The sequence below is a fragment of the Anser cygnoides genome, chromosome 1 (assembly GCF_040182565.1).
Source record: "Anser cygnoides isolate HZ-2024a breed goose chromosome 1, Taihu_goose_T2T_genome, whole genome shotgun sequence".
NCBI classification, from domain to species: Eukaryota; Metazoa; Chordata; class Aves; order Anseriformes; family Anatidae; genus Anser; species Anser cygnoides.
The window spans coordinates 6,540,027-6,562,977 of NC_089873.1; the positions used below are offsets into that span (position 1 = coordinate 6,540,027).

Consider the following 22,951-nt stretch of genomic DNA (forward strand, 5'->3'; position numbering starts at 1 on the left):
TATAAAACGATATATATGTAAACACACACTAACAAATGGTATTGTACAACAATAGCAATGCAAGTAACAGGGGAAGTTCAGGAGTTCGCACGGATACCTAAATCAAGAATCCACTCGCAAATCTGAGGCTGTTTGACTCTGTTCCCATTGAGGTCGGTGGTGAAGGCAGCAGTGGCTTCTATTACTTTTGCACAAGAAATAATTCTGACATCCTTTCTCCACTAAGATTACCTACAATGACACCTACAATACCTGACATGCATTGGTGCCGCTGTAGTTTACCAACACAAAAACCTCTCTGTGTAAAGCAGAACTGTCACTGGAAGTCACACAACAAATCAACTCACCCCGATGAAGTCGAGACTATCTACAGCAGAGGTGACTGTTTTAATTGACAACTTATGAAAGCAATGACATTACAAAACTGAAGAAAAAACCCTGAAAAAACAAACCACACGCACACCAAGTAAGTGCATACTTAGCAATTAAGTTTTCCACTCATCACTGTTTTTCCTGGAGAACCTTCACTGCACTTCATATATTCAAACAAATGTCAAATACCAAGAATGGCAAAGAGTTTTGACTGGATATTACCAGAAGTGGCAAGTCAGTTTGCATTCAGGTTCTGCAAGCTGAATATTTCCTTCTGCCAAACAAAAATTCTAACACAACCTAATGCTATCACCTTTATTTACCAAAAAGAGATTTTGAGTTACAAATAAGTACCTATAGGGAAATTCCATCTGGATTCTGGCATTTTCTAACTTCACTTAATGCAACATTAGGTCCCAAATTGACAGAGACTTCAGTAGGGTTTCTAAATATATCAAGTTAAATGAGATTCATTTTTGAAGGATGAGGATACACAGCTGTTCATATACAGCTATTATGTATTATTTTTTGTAAAGATCAACATTATAATAAAACTTAAAAATTTCTTGAAGCTTGAAGCTTGTTTATATATAACAAAATTATTTAAAAATAAAATTCAACTGCAATTTAATTCATCTGGAAAAATCTTTTGGTAGACCACCAATTTTTATTCCCAAATAAAATATTCAAAATATTTCAGTCCCTACACAGGATCACATTACACAACACACAAAAAAAGCTAGAAATTGAATTGAAAAGCACAGCGAAAGATTATCGAAGATTTACACAGCAAACAGTTCCCAAAAGATCTATTATAAGGCACAATAAATACTTTCCCCAAATAGGCAATACAAGAAAAAAACATGCATAGTAATGGCAACGAACTCTTAACCTCATTTTGTTTTCACTATAGCTTACTTACTGTAGAAACCCGAATCTATCTGTGACTTTGTAAAGACGATAGTCAGCGTCTTCCCATGGCTCAATCTGCGCACCGTCTCGTCCCTAATGGAGAAGGAAAAAAAAAGAAGGGCCAAATTAAGTTTGATGGCACAATAAGCTAAGACACAAAAAGCTCAGACACAAAGACAGGCTTGAGCCACTCAAAGCATAATCTCTGGGACACTATGGTAGTAGAGGGGAGTAGGAGGAGAACACTAGGCCTAAACTGACAAACCAAAAATAGCAGAGTAGCACGCCTCCCTCGGCCACTGTGAACATTATCATCATCACAGGAAACCTCTTCTGGTCACTGCTGAACACAGGATAAATTTCCACTAGTGATCCCAAGCAAAGATTGGTAATATACATGTTACTGGGTGTGAAGAGAGGCCACCACTCAGTCATACACACATTTTTCCCTTATTAAAATACAAAGCTATTCATTCGACTACACCCTGTGCAAGATACCCCAATGTCTGATACCTGAAATGTTTCCAACTCTACAAACAAGTCTACTGCTCACTACTCCAATGGCAATTATAAAGCCCTCAAGTGTTAGAAGAATATGTGAATACAGTATAGGCATTCTAGGTATGTGCCGTGCTAGGCTTTTACTTGACAAGTAGTTTAAGGAAAAGGTAATGCCTGGTATTTCTTTAACCCCTTGCAGCAATCTGACAATAAATGCAGTTTACTTATCTTTTAAGTTCCCTGTAATGATTTAGGTGTTTCTACCACCGTAATAAAATTCAGTAAAAAGTACAGTAAGAGTTCCTCTGATCTTACAGATATACTTAGCATCCTCAAACACCCTATTTTCATTACTTCTAAAAACATTACATTACTTAAAATAGCCCCAAAGCAACTTGCCGTGCACCTGAAAAATGAGTTGATTGAGTCATTATCCAGAACATCCCCTGCGGAGGGAGAATTTAGTTCACCCAGAAGCCAGTGCATCGTGAAACCCTCAGATCAGTACTACACAGAGTATTGTAAACAAAAGCTAGCAGGAAGCCATGATTCATTTTTTTAATAAAAATATTACAAAGATGAATTATAAGATGTCTTTAAATCATTATCAAGTTCACTTACTCTGTCATACTTGGCAACTATCTCTGCTCGTTCTTGGGCAAGTTTGACAGCAGCATCCTGCTCGGCATCTGCACCTGCGAAGGATTAAGATAATGCCGTTCAGATTCTCTCCCTTGTGAACAGAGAACTGCACTTAGATGCTTAGAAAATACATCTTAACTTCAGAGAGATTACTTAGATGAAGAAATGCCAAAACAATTATATCAAAGCAAAATATGACCACGGTACACCTCTTGAATACTGTTCAGAGTAAAATACAATTATTGGACAGTGCTCTAACTACTGAATTTAGAATGTTCCCCGCTTTCTAATAAAATACCTATTAAATAAAGTTAAAAAAATAGTATCACACAACCCACTCACTGAAAGACTGAAGAAAGTAGTAAAAGCTACCAGTTGTCAATTCCAGAAATGTTTACATAGTCGAAGAAAACTAAAATGTACACTACTATTTTCAAACTAATTTTGAACTATTTTCAGGATTTGTACAGAAGGATTAGAATACTGATATATGCTCAAGAAATCATAGAAATCATAGAATCATTTAAGTTGGAAAAGCCCATCAAGATCATCAAGTCTAACCATACAAACACAGGTATGGAGAAAATAATTCACTTTCTAAGCCAGCACATTTTGAAATAAGATGCTACGGAAAAACGTTTATGTAGAAACATATGTATTATCATAAAATCTCCGCTTCCAACTGCAATGAAGGCAAGAACAAACACTTCTCCCAGGCAGCTGCAGCATCACTGAAAGCCCGGCACTTCTCTGCCTCCCTACCCCATCTCCTCCAGCACTTTGATTCAGAATGACTTCGTCTGAGAAACTGCCTAAAACTCATTTCTCAGAAAACAAGGAAGGAGATCGCTATGGCATCAGCCCTGCTACTTGTGCAACCCTGAGCTGAAAGAAGCATAAGACTAGGACAACAGAAAGACTGATGAGCAAGAAAAAACAGATGCACAGGTAAGCACTGGGCATCACTACGCTGCAAGTGCAGCAGAGGTTACTACAAAGGTAGAGTTACAGTTTTGATAAATCTGGTTTTATTGAGGTTGCTCAGCACCATTCCCTTAGCAGAAGCCTTCTCTAGATCATGGATAGGAATGTACATGGGCACTGTGAGAGGGAAAGTCATTAAGATGCTTCTTGAATATTCAAGAACACAGTGCACTGCAACATTCCACGTTTTGAGGGGCAACATTTGACTTGCCTCATTCATTTGATGTCCATCATAAGACTGAAAGATTCAAGAGCTGATTTGTTTCAATTCTAATTCCATTCTATCCCTATTTCAATTTTTCTATGATTAAAAAGCAATGAGTTACGGATAAAGCAAAATTTTTAAAAGCCTTGAAATAATTTTCAAACACTGTTATAGAAGTAAGTCCAGACATATTTTTTAATTCACTGTTTAGTTCATGGCAACATCATATCTGTTGGGCATTAATTCTTCAGCAGATGTACTTATCAACCATCTGGACCACGAAATATGAGAACAGATCAGATATTATGGGTTTCTTCTTAGCATGTGACATTATTAACAGTTTTATTTGCTCAAAGCCAGTATTTCTTTAGTAAAGCCTACCTACATATTTCTCAGATATTTAGAGAAGTTGTGCCAAAGTGGCTTTCTATGCGGTATGACAGATTGTGCTTGTTCTCTACGTGTTTTCCCTCAAAGTTTCTTAAGGGGAATGCAGACAGAACCCAGCATGCCCCATCACAGACACGCTGTACAGGGAACGATGATGCTTGTCCCAAATTTGTCTAACGAAAAGTCTGACTGCTTTTTTTAATTTTTGGAGATTATAAGCAAAAGCTTTACAATTTTTTCTCCTCGTTCTATTCTCATTTATCAGTGAGGAAATCAGGCTTTGCTGTATTTTCCCCAACGTACACCAGAACCAGCACTCATGAATTTAAGCAGTTATTTAAAATTTAAGCTCTATTAAGCTCTATTTTTACTATTAAGCTCTCATCTGCTCTATTTTGAAGCTATGCACCCCTGTGCCACGACACCGATAAATAATTTCCTCCCTGTAAGGTGATCGGCGAGTTGGCTCATTTCATGTTGCCAGCCTTTGGTGCCGCCCAAGCAGCGCGCTGCCCTCTGGCTCCTCTAGGTGCTGGATCCACCTTTAGCCATTCCTAAAGAGGACTGCAAGACACAAAACAGTTTGGCTTCATATATGGCTTTGTCTGACAGCTTTTTAGTACCTGTGGGCCCGTTACCCCAGCCACCTGCCTGAACAGTGAGCAGAACCCAACCCAACAGGCCAGCCCCGACGCCCTTCTAGAATCTCCTCCCAGCACTGTCACCACACAAGGGCCCAGGCTGAACTCTCCAAGCACATTTGAGAGCTACATGTTCCTGCCGCGATGATACCACTCCATTTTTTAATCCTTTATTAGCTGATGTACTACACCTACTGAACTGACAACGTCCTCTGAAAGCTCCCAAGCCGACGCTGACGAAGCCAAGCAGTCCTTTGCAACTGAGAAACTACAAGAACCATAATCAAAACTAAACTGCATCTTCTTTTGCAAGACACAAACAGATCTTCTTTATAGAAAACCAGTTATAAGTTTTTAAAAGTAAATTTATGCTTGCTAGGAAAGCCATTACTCCATGAGAAAATTCAAATAGGGAGCAACCCTAAGCTTTCCTTCTCCAATGGGCATATCTGGGGGAAGCCCGCTTGTTTGAGGTGTGACTGCTACTGAGGTGTGAGAAATGGGGAAAAAAACCCCAACACCACCTTCCCAGTAAAAGAGAGATGGGATCTGATTTGATAAAGCGTAGCCGAATAAGTAGGAGGTACTATATTTTTTATTAATTGAATTCAGAAATAGATTACTGCTTGTATTTAAAAATACCCTCAAAAGGGCACGCACAGCTCTTCAACAACACAGATGGATTAAATGGCACAAGTTGAAACAAAGTTTAAAGATACGATTAAAATAATGCAGACCTGTATCTGCAACAGAAACTGGGTCCTGATTTATGTTGAAAACACATCCCTGGCTTACCTTCCTGTCCTGCATTAGTAACACATTAAGTCTGACATGTTCGATGCCTCGTGACTATTCAATTACATTTGGTGGGGAAATTATCATATTCGTTGCCTTTCCAGTAATCCTCTTCGCTTTCTGCCAAAATCATCTTAACCTTCTAGCTGCACCAAGATAGTTTAATGTTACATTAATCCAGCCATGCTGAAAACTCAAAAACAGCTTGAGACGGGGACACGAGGTTATATTGCAGGAGATGAGCATAAAATATGTTTCTTATAAGAAGAATTATTTAAATATCTTCAAGTTGGAACTTACACAATGATTCCTGAAAAAGTAAAAGCTAAATAGGGGAACGAATCATAAAACCACCTTCCTAGGCAGAAAAATACATCACTACGTTACACAAAATTAAAAATAAGACTTTAGAATATCAGTTGGTTATCAGTCTTACAGTCTTATCTCACTGAAAGATGTGAAACAAGTATGATTAATTTTCCTAACTAAAATTAGCATTATCGCTGATCAACAGCACGTTATACAGCAAACAATACAATCTCATATGAGGCTGACATCAACATGTCGTCAACTGAGTAGTACGGAGAACCGATTTTGACTAAAACCTGGGGAAATATATCATCAGCAACCTACAAAATAAAAAGTAGAATCGATGGTGATTAAAACAGCCCATGATGGCACAACAGACAGCGCATGCAAGCCCCTAACACGACTGGTTGGCACTACAGGGTACAAGAAGAGCACCTGGCCAGCAGCAATGTCACGCACCTTGCTTTTGAAGGAGGTAAATCATAAAAAGGAAGGCCAGGACCAAAAACTCTGAACAGCTGGCCTGGTACACACAGCGTTTCCCATTATAGAGTATTTTCTCTTCAACAATTTCTGTCAACTGTTTCCTATATTTAGAAATATTACAAATTTGTAAATTTTGAAAGGCAACCTGCAAAGGATTTGAAGCATCATTACAGAAAAATTTGAACAGAAAATCCCAGTCCGTGACGATGTTAAAAAGGGCTGACATAACAGCCAGATTACTGCTTTTCTTTTACCTTGGAAATCAAATTATTTTACTTTTCAGCACTGCTGAGATGACTGGCAAACAGCTGGATTTAAACTTTCAAAAGATTACTTAAGGCTGCAATGAGATTTGGGCTCATTTTGCAACTCATGAACTTTAAACTGATAGCGTCAGGACTGATAAATTAGACGTCTGTAGACTGCCATCAGCCCTATAAGCCAAGAAGAAAGCATTGCCTACAAGCTTTGTGCCTGCATCACTCCAACAAGTGTCTCCCTACCTCACCAGATATCCAAAGGACAGTGCCTTCAGGAACAGAGCAAGGGGATGCTATGTAAGAAGCATTAAGTGGCAAAGGCAAAAAAAAAATTAAGCTCGTTCTACCACAAGGACACAATCTCAGTTAGTCTTCAGGGTTTATCTTCTGTGAAAGGAGATCAGTGATCTGGAGATGCCAGCATTACTTAGAAGCAACAAATGTACAGGTGAATTACGGACGTAATCCTGGTAGCCACTACTAGGTGGCACGCATCACAACCCCATTTAAAGTAAAACCCCACATTTTGAAAGTTGGAGCTTCTTCAAAACTTCAGAACTCTTGTCCAGTTCGGTCTATTGGTATCAGAATTGAAAAATATTGCACTAAATTAAAATAAATTCCTAAGTTGATAACAAACAGGCTTCCTACACAAACTTAAAAATTACTAGAAACTCCCCATTCCCATTAAGCAACTGCAATTTTAAGTATCCCTAGGAAAAGACTTTTCCTATATTCCATATTCTTCCAACCCTAAGGAAAAAAGACAAGCACAGTAAAATTTAAGGGAAGAGAAAGTAATAATAAGAGACAAAATGCAAGGGAAAAAAAAACATAATATTCTGCTCCCTAATGAATGCAAGACTAATTGTAATGGACCAAGCGCCATAGCAACTAAATAGCAAAACAACAGATCCAAGTAAAAATAAACACTATGTAAAGGAAAACAGTAACGTACCCTACAAATGGATGTAAAAATTAAATTCTGACTATTAATCAACTTTTTTCAAGGACAGAAAATGGTACAAGAAACCAGGTACTAATACAAAACTGCACTTCTGACAGTAACTAACCAACTCAAAAAGAAAAAATCCTGCCTTACTCTCTCCATCCCATCTTCCCCCTCCCATTTCACAGGGAGAAATGTTAGCTGTTACATGTATACATCTGCAGGCAAGAGAAGCTTAGATCCAAGGTCCCCTATTACCCACCCAAAATGTAGGTTTCTGTGGTTTTTTTGTTTGCTTGTTTTTGCTGGTGGTGCTTTTGTTTTGTTGTTTGTGAGTTTGTTTGCTTGGTTTGGGGGGGGATGAGGGGGGTTAAAAATCTGTAATAATGTATTTTTGTATTCATTTAAATTACAAACCTGGACATTGAGGACCCTTCTTGCAGCCCCAGCAGTAACTCGGGTTTCCAGACTACAGGAGTGAGAACGAGCAGCGCTTTCCCTCGTGTTTCCAGCAGCCAAGGAACAGCCTGTGACAGCCCAACAGCAGCCCGGCTCCTCCTGATCAGGGGCTGAACCCCAACAGCCCACACTTGCACCCAGCTCTCACCCAGCTCAGCTCCTTCAGGCTGTTGCAGCCGAGTGAGGAATCACCAGGAGACAGTAACATTCCGCTCTTGCCCCGGAGAAGAAAGCTTCTCTTGTTGAAGTTTGACTAAGAACCTGTATTTTGGTCTGTTTGCCTAATCCTGCACGGCTTCCAGTCCTGCTCAGCTACAAAACTGGAAACCAGTAAGGCCCAGCGTGTTTGAAAGTGAAGTGTCCATCCGCAAGCCACTGAGCTTCCAGCCCATGCAAAAACAGTCCAGCGACACGGTGTGAATGACCTTCGGGCTGACTCAAACTCACTGGTTAGACTTTACCCTGAAACGACCCAAAAACGCCCATTTTGATGCAGCACCTCACCTGGGAAAGGTAAAAACCACCGAGCACCTGCTTCTCCGTCAGGGTGGTACAAAGCGCCACCGCTCAGAGCGTTCTTCACACGTCTCACAGGAACGTGTAGGTACAAGGTACGTCACAGCGCTTATGTCTTAGCACCAACACAGTAAGTTGCTGCTTACAGCTGTGCCACAAACCTCAGCAATGCCTCCTCCTGCGCAGAGGTTAGCATACCGTTACCATCCTCTGTAATCCTGAAAAGGAGCTTTCTCCCTGCTTTGCTCCTTGACCCACCATCACTGCCTCCTCGACTGCACAGTGATCTGAACCCCCAAAGACTTGGGGCACATTCATTTGTTTTCCATTGCTTCCCTCAAATTCTTGCTTGTTTGCACATCACGCATTCCCCTGCACGAAGCGCTGCCCTGGCACAAATTGCTGTCCGCAGGCACTACCAACAGCTGCTGTGCATCGGCGCATTCAAGGCGCATATCAGAGCAATAAACAAAACATTTTTTAAGTCTCTCGTCATGTCAGAAAGCCCCTTTAATACCAATGCTGTTTATTTTCCTTCGAGTCCAGTCCATTCGCACAAACAATGAAACAAAAGCCATGACATACGCTTAATAGTATTTTGTTGTGGGTAGATGTTTAAAAGGAAAGAAAAACTTGGTAAATACCCACGCACAGATATTAGACCTGCACCACACACACAAAAAAGATTAAACGTTTATTATACTTTATTTTTTTGAATGTTATTTTAGGCAGTGAAAACAGAGTTAAATGGTTGAAGTTAGAAAAGCAATCCCTTTTACACTGCAACTACTTCCCAGGAAAAAATACCACCGTTAGTTAACTGAGCTACACTTCTTCCACCATTAAACATAATCACATACCTTAAGCATCGCAGGTATTAAAAATGCAAAGTTATCACTAATCAGATGTTAAAGAGAAGTAAAATAGTACACGGTATCTTCAAAAAGTTAAACAATTAAAGACCAGTATATAAAATAAAAGGACATTTTACCAGTTTGTAGATCGTGATTTTCTGCCCAGTCCTTGTACAAGTCAGTTTTAGTCTTCATGAAGCAAATCTGTTTGTTTCTAGATCATATTTGGAATCACTGCATCAGAAAGTAACTGGGGAAAGTTCTCCTCCTCCTCTTGGAGCGACCATCGCATGTAACCGAGCTACTCGGCATTCCCTCTCTCTTTTTTTCAAGACATGGCCCCTCTGCAGCTACATAAACCGCAGCTACTCAAACAAAGCTGCCGTTTGTTAGCAAGAAGTGTCATGCAGGCGACATACTAGTGTTATCCACTGCAGCCTACAGCCTGGCATTCCAGCTAATAATAAACAAGGGGATTTGAACAAACAGCCTCACAGGCCGCTGCTCCTGTAACACATCACTGTTATGCTCCTGGGGAAGAATTCTCCCTGGTATTTACCAAGAGCCACGTGAAAAGCATCTTATTTAAATAACTTGCTAGAAATGGGACTTAAAGTATCCCGTTCTTGGCTTATTTCTTAAGAAACCACGAAATGAAACCTTGTAAAAACATAGTTTAGATTTCTGTAACTGTTTGGCATTCCCTGCTGAGCGGATGGAATCTGACTTTTTGTTTCTTTAGAACTAGTTTATTGTTAAAGATAACTTGGGGATCTGAAATATCGAGGATGTTAGGAGCAGCTAAGAATGTTTTCCTCGATGAAATTCAAGATTTAACATTGTCAGAATCGCTCTGCTTTCTGACAGCTGGTGTACAGTCAACATCCCCAACATCTGACAAACAAATCTCCGTGTCAAATATTCACACACATCAAGCCGCTCTCCTACGTAGTTTTTAGTCTTACACAGTGGCTCTCTCTCTCAAGCAAAAACGTCAGCTGCTATGCAGTGGTTGCAGCCAGGAACCTGCCTAGAACGACCAATTTCATTCCTTAACCTAAGCAAGTCAGGAGCATACACTGCCAAACCTGGCTCGAAAGGCTTGTGTGGGCTTCCAGCTCTTCATGAAGCCAGCAGAAAGACAATCTCTGGGGTTGTTTCGCCTAGAGAAGGCTCAGGGGGATCTTATCCCCTGAGATACCTGAAGGGAGGGTGCAAAGAAGATGGAGCCAGGCTCTCTTCAGTGGTGCCCAGTGCGAGGACAAGAGGCAGTGGGCACAAACAGGAACACAAGAGGATCCATCTGACCACCAGGCAGCACTTCTGTGCTGTGGGGGTGACGGAGCAGTGGCACAGGCTGCCCAGAGAGGCTGTGGGGTCTCCTCCTTCGAGATCGTGGACCCACCTGGACGTGGTGCTGGGCACCCTGCTTGGGGTGGCCCTGCTGGAGCAGGGGTGGGACCAGACGGACCCAGAGGTCCCTTCCCACCTCAGCCACCCTGGCACTCTGACTTCTTTGCACCCTGAAAAGCGTTAAAATGCCAGGAACAGAAGATCTGATCAACTGCATAAAACCATTCCTTTTTTTTTCCCAAGGGACTGGAAAAAAAAAAAAGTTCCTTCAATTGTTTCAATCTTCTTCCTCACATTGCCTCGCAGAGCACTAAGCCTGGAAATGAGCAACAGCTCCTTTGTCCTTCATCACCATTTACCCCTTACAGACCCTACCCAAACCCGAGCATCAATAATTTAGGCTGCCGATACAGTGTGAGCGTAGGCCGAGCCACTGCCCTACCTCTAAGCACGTTTCCCTCTAATGTGACATTTTCTTGCTGTTGACATCCCTACACAGCGGTAATCTTCTTGCTATGTAAGAATTGTCTTCCATTTTTCTCACAAGTAACAAACTGGTGTTGTAAAACCAACTAATGGTTCCTTATCTGGGCGTACATTTGTGAGGAAGGTGAAACGAACTTACACGCAATGAACAGAAGTGCTCAATCCAGGCTAACTCAACAAATACCTTAAAACAATTTTATGGTTTTTTGTTTGTTTTGTTGGTTTTTTTTTAACAGCACTGGGACTCTTCTACCACACAGGACCCTTGGGAAGCTATAGGTTCAGAGCTGTATATTCTGATATTTTTCTTAAATTTTTAATTGGTTTTCAAGTTGAGTATGTATATTTTTGTGGATGTTTGAAAGACTTCCAGAGAAAAAAAAAGGGAACATTTTGTCTAAAAAGTTTTTCTTCTATTCAGAGGGGGAAAAAATCTAAAGATGAAGTAAAACTGTTTGCAAATCAATATACACAGCAATGCTTTGTACACGTAGAAAATCCAATGACAAAGAGCATTCTCCCCTTCCCCCCTTAAAGGTCAGCATTTCTTCAGAGTCCAACCAGTTGCTGTAGTTACACTGCATGAGGAGTAACAGGTAGAAGATATGAAAGTAAAGATCGAACTTGCCTGAAGAAACATTATTGAACTCTCACCTTAATAAAAAGTCACGTTTCCTTACAGCAGAATACTTGCAGGTCTGTAGGATCCCCTACAAGATGCAGCACAGTCACCGACGGAAAATGGCCACTATGGAAATCAGCAGAGTTAACTGCCACTGAAAGCTACCTCAAAGCAATTTGAAAGCAATCCCCAAAGGACTCAAAGCAAGAGCAAGGAAACCAAGGCAGGCCTGCTAAGTAATATTCCACAGAGGATGCCCGTGTCAAAAAATGAAATTAGAATTTTGGAGTTTGGTACATAATGCAAGGAACTGAAACACCCACTCTACTATCTGCAGTCTTCAAGCAGCAAATGACTAAAGGACTTACAGGAATTCTACTAACTTTAATCAACTATTGCAATATGTCTAGGACCATATTTTTTTAATAATAATACAGCCTTACTAATACTTACTAGTTAATAAGAGCACTGACAGAACAAAATTTAAAATAAACTGGCAAGAAAATTAAATAAGAATATAATCTCAGCCACATCTCAGCCAGCTTATTCACGATTATTTTTACGTGTTTCACATAAATGAACACACCTTAAAATTAAGTCATCGTCACCAGCCATGCCCACAACTAACCCAGCTGGATGTTTGAAGTTGGAAGGCTCGTGTTAGCATCTCGATAGTCCATCGTACGGACGTTATCGCGAGGGTTACAAAGTGGAGGAACAGGAGCTGGCAGGGTTCTGCTGCAATTCCACTTCACCAAGTGCTGTGCATGCAGTCACAAGCCACAGGATGATTAATTTATGCGAGGTTAACAATCAGGTGCAAAGCCAGAAGAAAGCATGATCGCTAATTTCTGACAAGCTCCGCGGAGAAGAGTACGGCCAGTTTTGAATGATCCTCCCCTCTTGGAAGAGGGGTGGGAACAAAACCAACACCAGCCACACTCCTGCCCAGGACTCTTGCCAATACAATCCCAAATATTTTATGGCAGCTTTTAATAGACATCATTTTAAAGGCTTGGGCTGGGTATAATTTGGGGCTTGCCAGTATGTGAAGACTGGTCTGACTTGTGCAACAACTAGCTAACGTCTAATGGCTCTGCTTGAGTCAGCTTTTGTTCCACTTCCCAAGGGTGTAGCTGGTGCCTGGCCTTTTCAGGAGTTTATTACTATTTTTCTCTTCCCTTGCTGCTATGAAAAGACAGCACTACGACCATTAAGAAGAGGTCAATCACTTATACATTATTCTTTAAGGAGATGCAACCACTGAAAAAGCAACTAGAAAGATCCCATCTTCGTGGAAAAACAGGAGGTTCACTATTACATAGAAGGCATTTTACAGACTTCCAAAGATTAAATTTCCTGGAACTCCTCCTGTGGCTCCAGCCGACAGTGCTAGAACATGTCAGCTGTTTCATCCGCAACCCGTGCACATTACGCCCACACTCCCCTTCAAATTCATGACCTTTCCCAGCACCAGTCCAAGTCTTCATAATTAACGGCTAAATATAATATTCTGCAAATCAGCTGCTGTATTAGATGGTAAGATGAGACACACGACCACAGGAGCAGTATCGTTGGACAGGAAATCAGGAATATTTCAGGAATTTTACCTACTGCCCAATGTAAGTCAAGTCATCCTTTCCACACAAGCACTTTTTCGGGTACCAGTTATGACTTGGTAAGCAAATTCATCTGAAAATGTCAATTTTGGGATCCCTCGCACCTTAAGATAGAAGTCTGTTATTAGTGTAGATATAAGTCTCCAATCCCCAGAGGTTTTGCAAACTAAAATCCCCCTTCTGCACACCGATGCTGTTCACAGTTCCTTCAACCCCTACAGGTTAGTAAATACAAAAGCTAAATGATCTTTCAGCAAGATCAAATGGAACAGTTCCCCACAGTTTCCTCTTCATTTTCCCAATGCCATACATCAGGGTGACATGTAAAAGTCATTTTTTCCCAGTAACATAAATCAAAATAACATTTTTAAAAAATTAACTGAAATTTTCTGACAAATTCCAACATAATTTTGAATTTCCTGTACTGTACATTTCAATCAGTAGTAGACCGTGAACATTTTAACAGCGCTAAGATTTGCAGTATCAATTTAAAGAGAAAAATGGTCGTAATATTTTAGATTCTGACACAAGCCAGAACATTTCCCACAAAGAGTTATGCTTACCACATTAGCAGACTTAAATATAAGTAGTCAGATGCCATACTGCACTAATTATGTTGTCTCTTGATTAATCATTTTTATCTCAACATTAGTCAAAATTAATGGAGCAAACAAAAATGCTATTTTAAAATTCATCCTTAATGATGTGATGTCAATTCCCAGCTTAAAGCATCACCAAAGCCATGCTCAGGCGTGGAGTGGAAGAAATTTTCAGAAGCAGCTCTTTGTTTGCAGGGAAGCCGTGCTTCTTAGCTTTTGTAGGAGGCAGTGATCTATATTTGTATCATCTTGTCATCTAAAATGTAAAGTTTTGTTTGTCTACATAGAGAATCTTTGAATAGATTCAAGAAAGCTGAGAAGTTACAATATTACTGGTAGAATTGCGTCCCAGCTTCTACTTACCCAAGTGTACACATAAAGTCTTTTTCTCCCTTCTAGTGGAGTGAAGATCAGAGGGTACCCAGTCATCAGCCTTTCTCCAAAAGGAGGTGATACCAAGCCTTCAGCCTCTGGCCACCCTTGAACTTCAGCCTCCTGCATACAGTTCATCTTTGAGCAGATAAACACTTCAACCATGGTAATACTCTACAGCTACAAACAGCATCCTCTAAGGAAATCCTACAAGAAGTCCAACGGCACAAAGAAGCTTCTACGACATTAAACCTACTCTTAATGACTCAAAGATAAGTTTGAATAAGACTACGGAAGGACATCAAGTCAAATTTCACAGAATCACAGAATTGTAGGGGTTGGAAGGGACCTCAAGAGATCATCGGCTCCAACCCCCCGCTTGATACCTGCTTGCTTACATCAGTCATGTCTACACAGCCCAAAGGAGACTTGGAAAAATCAGAGTGATCAGCTACTTAAAATATCTCTCATTTGCTTTATTAAAAATTAAATTGCAACTTGGTAGAGAAAGGAAAAGACTAGAATGCCTTCTGAACATTTGAAATTACTTTAAGTAATGTGTTTGGTTGTGGGTTTTTATGTTTATAAGATGGTAAAGGAAGGACCAGAGGAATAAGAGGCAGTCAGTTGAAGGGTAAACTAGTTTGTTCAGCAACAGCAGTAACTGGGGAAAAAAACACCAGCAAGTTTCTTCATCCCCACCATGAGAAAAGGAAGTCAGCGATGGGCAGCCAGTTTCTGTTGTTTTTAGTTTCACTTCTTCAGGACTGGTAAACAAAACAAACTAAACAGTCGTGGAATTTCCCATTCGAGACCAGAACGAAGGCTCGAAGGCTGCCTTGTACTCCCTGTCCCAGCCTCCAGCTCCGGGGAAACACAGCGGAGCAGTTGCAATAAAGCCCGAGCTGCACACCTACCAGATTTAAATCAGATTACGTCGATATTTGACAACACTAGTACAAGTTTGTTTGGATCCACTTAGTTTGCATCAGCTAAAATATTTATTAAACCACTTCAGTTTAGTTAAATCAGCACTAAGGGAAAGAGATTAATCTCTCAAACTTTGTAGCTGTTTATCCACAAAATGTAGTGCCAGTAAAATAAACCTTCTGGATGCATCCCATCCATCACTTTTGTTTCAATTCAGTTTTGAGGCTTTTTTTGCTAGAGGTAACAACTGATTAGTTTTTATCTTGACTCTATCCCTGTACCTTAGCACAGCCTGGCAAAGCAGCGTTGGGTTTTTTTCCCCCCTCGGCATGGGGAGAGGGGACATGTCAGTTAAACACAGACGATGCTGAGGTCCCGTGTCACCGAGAGGCAAGCACAACACTGCAGTAGTAGAGGAAAACCAAACAGAAGTGAAAAGGCTCCTGTTTGAATATTTGATTTTAAAGAACAACACAGGTTAATCTGAACAGAATTCTCCAGAGATTATAATCCTCACTCCCACTCCTTCAAGCAAGTACCACGGATCCCCGAGAGATGTACCACTTGGTTCGTTCTTCAGATGCTCTGAAAACAGTTTACAAACATCCTGTGTTCACTTTAGAAGTCAATTATTAATGTATTCTGCTGCAGCACAGAAACAATGACTTCAGTAACCAGAACACTAACAGGTATATGCTCATACCTTCCTACTAGTTTCTAGGAAGATAACTAACAGTGATGTACCTTAATGTCACTTGTAAACTTTCCAACAACTTTTCAGTGCTACTTCTCTCAAAGTCAGCATTTTTATTTCAGGACTAATCCAAGATGAAGAGCTACAAACACGCTGCAAAGACCTTAAGAAGTTTGTGTTATAACTCATAACCACATGAGATTAATTCTAGTCTGGGCCTTGCACACATTAAGCACAGAATCGATTTATCTGTTAATGCTCAAGTCAATGATGCAGTAAACCTACTAATGAAGATCCACTTCTTACCAGTATGCTCTGTTAAAAAAACAAGCACAAAAATGTGACCATTTGTCATAGCCTCTTGTAACTCAGAAGAAAGTTAAAAGGATTTTTGAACTCAGTACAGAGCAGAAAGCCTGCTTGGTGCAATCCCAGCACTGACACCAACAAACACCTGGGCAATACCTGCTGCAATTTGCAAGGATCAGTTCTGTGACAAGATATAAACAAAGCCTTCTGCAGCTTTCAGCCCTGCTCAGTAACCTACTTCATTCCAACCAGATTGTTCTCAACCTCAGCACATTTCATATCCATCACAGAACCAAAATCCACGGTAAATTCTTACCAGGCAAAATCCTCCCCAAGAAGGGCAGACACCAGCAATTGTCTCTGTTACAGATAAGGGGAGCAGTGTCTGTATTCAGTGGCTGAGGTCTAAGCAGAGATCCATCCACTGTCTACACCATGCGTACGTGTACAAGCAGTTAGGATTATCCAGCACTTTAGGGAGGGTTCAACCTCTCGTTTATGCAGCCTGGAGAGATCACAAGAGGGCTGAGTGGTGACCTGGACGTCAGTGCAACTATATCCAAGAAGATAGCTGAGGTCTAACTACAGCCAGAAGCTGCAGATAAGAAAACAAATTGGTCGGACCACACTGTGTGCCTAAACTGCCTTTAAAGTTCCCATTTTGATGCACAGACTTAGCCGCAGAAGTCACACAGGGCCACCTCCCTCAGCCTTAACACTCGTCCTAAAACTCACCGACTTCACACGAAAGTTCAAGTGTGCAATTTTCACTAGCAAAGTTAAATCTAAACCAACTTGTGGGTGCGTGGTTAAAAAATATATTCCTTCCAGATTTTGGTTCCCTCTTTCTTTACCACTAAAGGCACTTCTTCAGTACACGTTAAAATCCAACATTTGTTACTCTAAAGACAGGTGATGTACCCCCTTAAAACAGGGCACTGTGATACAAAAAGCCAAGGCATTAACACTGTAAAAGTATTCCCAAAAGATCTACATATAGGGTAGGAAACAAGGAGGCTGAATGTAACAAATGTTGTTTTCATTACAGAATTTTGGAAGGATTAAGAGTTGTCACTCCAGTGGCCTCAAACCTGATGCAAATCCAGTAGCTTTTCATCAACTGTTCCCTCTTCAGCAGAAGTACAGTTGTCATTTGCCATCACGTAAAGAAGTCAGAATGGGGGAAAATTACCCAATGTTTCAAAAAATATTCTAAAAGAGAAGAAATTGTTAAATCTAATGGCAAACTTTTTGCTATTATAGCAAGTTCCCAGAAGAATTTACAAAGAACGCAGCCTAACCTCAGGCTGGGAAGAGAGAGAAAAAAATTTTAACTTAAATTTATTTTAATAGAAACCACACGAAACATGACAACTTTTGGTGTGTGCTATTGACAAGCACCAACTTTATTTAGAGTTTCAAAATTTAGTTCAGTTTCTCCTTCTGTGTCTCCGTTTCTTCCCCGGCGTAGCAGAAAACCCTGCCCACTGCAGATACACCACACACACTCTATTTGCCAACAGGAGCTGTTTTGAAAGAGCACAAACCTAAAAATTGACACAAGGACCAACAGTTCCCATTATTTTGATACGTACTATAAAAATACAGAAATAATAAAAGCATCCAAGAACACTTTGTACCAAAAGGTACAAAAGGTTGGTTAATCCCAGGGTAACATCCAAGCCAGCTCACGCACTGTAGGCAGGTTTTTCTGAGAAATGAATCAGATGCTCGTCCTGGGGAAGTTCTCTCCTACTAAAGCAGCACCACAACCAGCTGGTGTTCTTCGGGTGCTCCTGAGCCCAGGTGGTGGCTCACCGGATCACAGACTCAAACACAAACTGAGCAATGTTTTTTTCAGGTAGGTAAACCTATCTTTTAGGACATGCAAGATGAGCGTGTGGATTTGTCACCTACTTAATCAGGTTTTAGTAAGTCAGAAGTCTGTGGTGGGAGCTTAATAAAACGCTACTACTGTTCTGAGCAGTCCAAATCTATTCCGAAGCTGCAGATGCAAGTGAAAGCTGTAAGACACAGCCAGAGCAGGCGGAATTTCAGGGCAGGGGGAAGCACAGGCTAACTGCTGCGGCTCAGCTCAGACACCACAACCTGCGCGCCGACCCAGAGCAGCCAGGCGATGATGACCCGTACAGCTGCTCTCCGGCAACGTAACACCTCTTGAGGCTGGAAAAGCGGAAGAGTGACAATGTCAAAGTTGTGCCTAATGAGAAGCACAAACGTGAACGCGACGACAGGAGGATGCGGAAGGGGTGGGGGAGGAAGCGTGACGCATGATTTAGGGAAGGGCAGTTCAAGAGGATGAGGTACAGAACGCGCTGAGCTGTCAAGCTGAGGTATGCAGGGGTCATCGTCACTAAGGGATAAGGGAATTAAGCTAACAGAAAGGGATTTTAAAACTATGCTGTGCATTGCAGGTATTTTAATGCACAAAACTACAGGTAAGCAACCCCAAAATTACATTAAATAAATGAACAAATTACAGAGTTGTTCCGAGTTTCTGCTACCTTGTTACACAAGGAATTCCATCCCATTTGAGTACCAATTTTCCTATTACCTTACATTCGTTTTCCTCCTTCATATCTGTACATTAGATCAGCAGTGTCTTATAGCCCCCTGCTGAAAAGAGTGCTGAAATAGAAGAAAGAAATCAAAAGCCTAAAGGGAAACTCATTGAAATTTCCTTTCTGTGACTATAGAGGCAAAGTAACTGCACAGGTTTAGTAAAAAAGACATAGGACATGTGAGGTTGTTCCAGAAGCTGGTGCCAATGGGTCGATGTGGGAACAGCTTTCTGAATGACACAAGTCCCACAACAGCACAGAAAAGCAGAGCTGAAGCCCTCACAACTGAGACTGCAGTCACTTCAGGGCAAATTTAATATTCTTAGACTTTAGAAGGAAATATTTCTCAGTGAAACTGGCATGCCATTACTACTTGAACACCACGCAGTTCACTGATACACATCATTTAGCTATCAGTATTTGAAGTTCAACCCTAGATGTACCAGCCATGTAAAAAGAATCCCAAACAGAGGGAGCCTTTCCCACGGGCATCCAGGATTTAAAACAAACTTTAACTGAAGCAGTTCTCAGATTTGTGTCATAATGAAGAATTATGAATGTCTCATAATGCTCTGGAAACACTCCTCTGCAGTTGTTTCAATTGTGGAAAAGATCACTCATATTAATACAAGAGAATAGAAATTATTTAAAATCATAGTAGCAACTCTGTAACATATTCATATTAAAATAAATTATTCTATTTGCCTTTTTTAAAATTTTAATTGGAAACAAATGTTTTCCTTCTAATAAGAAATCTATAAACTCAAGTGATGAAAGCTGTGTGACAGATAAAAGGCAGGCAAAAAGAGGTTAAGGAGGGGAAGCTCATGCAAAACACTGCAGCAAAGTCGTACGAAATTAAGAGGGGATCAGAAACTGCCAAGAATGGCAGTTTAGTCAGAAATACAACACCCAAATCAAATAGCTATTAAATAACAACCCTACAGCAGGAGGATTGTTTAAGATATGTCAAATAAATATTGGTTCCCGTGTCCATCTGTGAGTGCTGCCCCCCACAAAAAACACAACACTACACATTGCAAGTGTATCTCCATTAATCCCTATTCAACTATCTCTTCTGAAACCTTCCCACATCGTGTCCTTCCCATGGCTAGGATGCAATTGCATTGCAGTTGGATTTTCTTCATGTCGCTAATGACTTCAATATTCTACCACTTACCAGCTAAAATCGTTCAAGTATCAGCTGGCATGCCAATAAATACTATTCCCAACTACCATTCTGTAGCTGAAACGTTAAGAAGTTTGCTGGAAAAGCCTATTCATTTATTTAAATGTGAAAAGATTATATGGAGTAGAGCATTAAGGGAGCACAAAGGAAAATTTAGGAGGGCATCATTCAGGCATCCTGTCCTGTATTTACAGCGCTTGTTGAACGTGTCATCGCTCTTTTTCTTCGGCTCTGCTGGAAGTTACTGCGCTGCGTTGTGGTGGTGAACAGGATCACGTGCATGCAGAGTGATCCACAAGAAAAAACAGAACTGGCAGAGGAGTTCACACCAGCATCCCGGGCAGTTTAATGGAACTTGGGCCAGAGAGACCTCACAGGAACACATTTGCAGTCTTTGAGTTTGTCCACATCCCCTGTGGGTTAACCTCGCTCGTTGCCAGACAGCCACCACGTTGCTCTCTCGCTCCCACTCAGCAGGACAGGGGAGAAAAGGAGATGAGGAAGCTCCTGGGTTGGGATAATGGGAGGTAACACCAGCTGCAGTCACAGGTGAAACAGAATGAACTTGTGGAAGACTGATTTAATTTATTGCCAATTAAGAATAGTCTCAGACGGTAAGAAACAGAGAAAAAACTAAAACAGCTTGCACCAGCTTGCCTGTCTTCCAGACTCAACTGCACTCCCTTGGCCTTCACTCTTCTGCCACCTCCTCCTTCCCCAGCACCCCAAGCAGAGCCATGGGGATGGAGAAGGGAGGTTGTGGTCAGGCCGTAACAGTTCCTCTCTGCTGCTCCTTCCTCCTCCCACCCTTCCCCTGCTCCAGCGTGAGTCCTTCCAACAGGCAGCAGCTCTTCAGGAACTGATCCTACACGGCTCTGTACCACAGGGTCCATCCCCCAGGAGCAAACTGCTCCAGGACGGGTCCCCCACGGGCGGCAGCTCCCCCCAGACCCCTGCTCCTGCGTGGGCTCCTCTCCACAGGCTGCAGCTCCGGCCCGGGGCCTGCTCCTGCGGGGGCTCTCCATGGGCCGCAGCCTCCTCCAGGCCACATCCACCTGCTCCACCGGGGGCTCCTCCACGGGCTGCAGCGTGGAGATCTGCTCCGTGTGGGACCCATGGGTGCAGGGGGACAGCCTGCTCCGCCAGGGGCCTCTCCACAGGCTGCAGGGGAACTGCTGCTGCGTGCCTGGAGCACCTCCTGCCCTCCTGCTGCACTCACCTTTGTGAGACACAACCTTGTGGACACATTGTTCTCACTCCTCTCTCAGCTGCCACACAGCTTTTTTTTTTTTTTTTTACCCTTTTCCTAAATACTTTACCACAGAGGCACCAACAGTGTTGCTGATGGACTCAGCTACATCAAGCATGGGACAAGTTTGGGGCTGGCTGAAGTTGGCCACATCTGACACAGGCCAGCCCCTGGTCTCTTCTCACAGAGGCCACCCTTGCAGACTGCCACTCTCAAAACCTTGCCACACAAACCCAGCTGGACATTTTCCCATGAATTTAGCACTTGAGAGTCAGAGAATATGCAACCATGAGTCATACACATCAGTCTTTAATATTTGAATGCACGATTTCTAGATCCCCTTTCTGCCTGTGAGACATCAGCCCTGTTAGAGCTTCTGCGTATTCCTAAAACACTTGCTACAATAGTCTACCCAGTGTCAAGATCATAAATCTGGGGTAGAAGGCAACTTATGTTCCATGCAATTCACAGAATCACAGAATTGTAGGGGTTGGAAGGGACCTCCAGAGATCATCGGGTCCAACCCCCCTGCCAAAGCAGGTTCCCCAGAGCAGGCTGCCCAGGTAGGCGTCCAGACGGGCCTTGAATGTCTCCAGAGAAGGAGACTCCACAACCACCCTGGGCAGCCTGTCCCAGGGCTCCGTCACCCTCACCGTGAAGAAGTTCTTTCGCATGTTGGGGCGGAACTGCCTGGGCTCCATTTTGTGGCCATTGCCCCTTGTCCTGTCCCCACAAACCACTGAAAAGAGGTTGGCCAAATCCCTCCGTCTCCCACAGTTCTATAACTGAATTTTAGTTTAGGCCAGAAGGGTGCTTTTGGAGCAAACCTCCAGATCATCTCTGTCTTTATTTACTGTTCTTCAGTTTGGGCTGGGAAGCAGCAAGGGAGCGTGCAAACTGGGCTTCTTCCAAACTAAACTAACCTGCAAGATGCACTCCTAACTCCACCTCATGCTGTGCCCAAGGAGCAAGGACAGGGTTTGAGCTGGCCAGGAAAAACAAGTGAAACACAGTGGGGTGTCAGGCCACCGTCCCTTTTCTTTTCTAGGTCCATCAGCACTGGGCCGTGCCACTTGCTAACAAGGACACAGTCTGCAGGCCACTGTTGTGTTAAACACGCAGCCCGATCCCAGCACTGCCCCTCTCCCTTTGATTTGCCTAAGCGTATTTGCTCGTTTTTCCCTTTAGAGCCTATCTGGACTATTTATAGAAGGGCTTTACATTCTTATTAGTTCCCAGACAATGATTTTTAATACTTTCCATCACCATGAATATTCTTCTCTGAAGCTTAATACATAATGTAAAACAGGCAATTATCACGGCACGGTTTAGAAGGTCATTGCCATGCCCATAAGCTAAATAGCAATGCAAACGTCAATCTGGGGAGCTTCTGCAAGTTTTGTGCATAGATGTGGCCAGCTCCAAACTAACATTCATTCCACCTGTTCTAAAACCTAACCACGGTACTAATTCATAGCACAGCAGTGACAGAAACAGCTTTAATGATCCACATTCCTTTGATTTGTAGAAAAGGCTCCACACAACTGTCTGCGAACGTTACATTTTCCTTTCACTGAGATGAGACACGGCAGCTCCAGGACTTGATGCAGCTGCAGCAGAGATGAGGAAGTTTTTCAAAACACGTTGAAGTCTTTTCAATGTACAGCTGTCG

General features: G+C 42.0%; 1 protein-coding gene across 16 annotated transcripts in view; it reads right to left on the reverse strand.

The window, feature by feature from the left end:
• Positions 1-22,951, reverse strand: part of USP6NL (USP6 N-terminal like) — a 119,111-nt gene that overhangs the window by 57,695 nt on the left and 38,465 nt on the right. For 13 of the 16 annotated variants that reach the window (XM_048062615.2, XM_048062618.2, XM_067004964.1 and 10 more), the window contains 2 exons: positions 2,407-2,480; positions 1,295-1,377 (listed from right to left, as the gene is read on the reverse strand). In XM_048062615.2, the coding sequence (XP_047918572.2) occupies positions 1,295-1,377; positions 2,407-2,480 (157 nt within the window). Of the gene's footprint in view, positions 1-1,294; positions 1,378-2,406; positions 2,481-4,448; positions 4,610-9,412; positions 9,777-22,951 lie in introns of those variants that run through there. The other 3 variants (XM_048062620.2, XM_013197062.3, XM_067004933.1) reach the window with 3 other exon arrangements.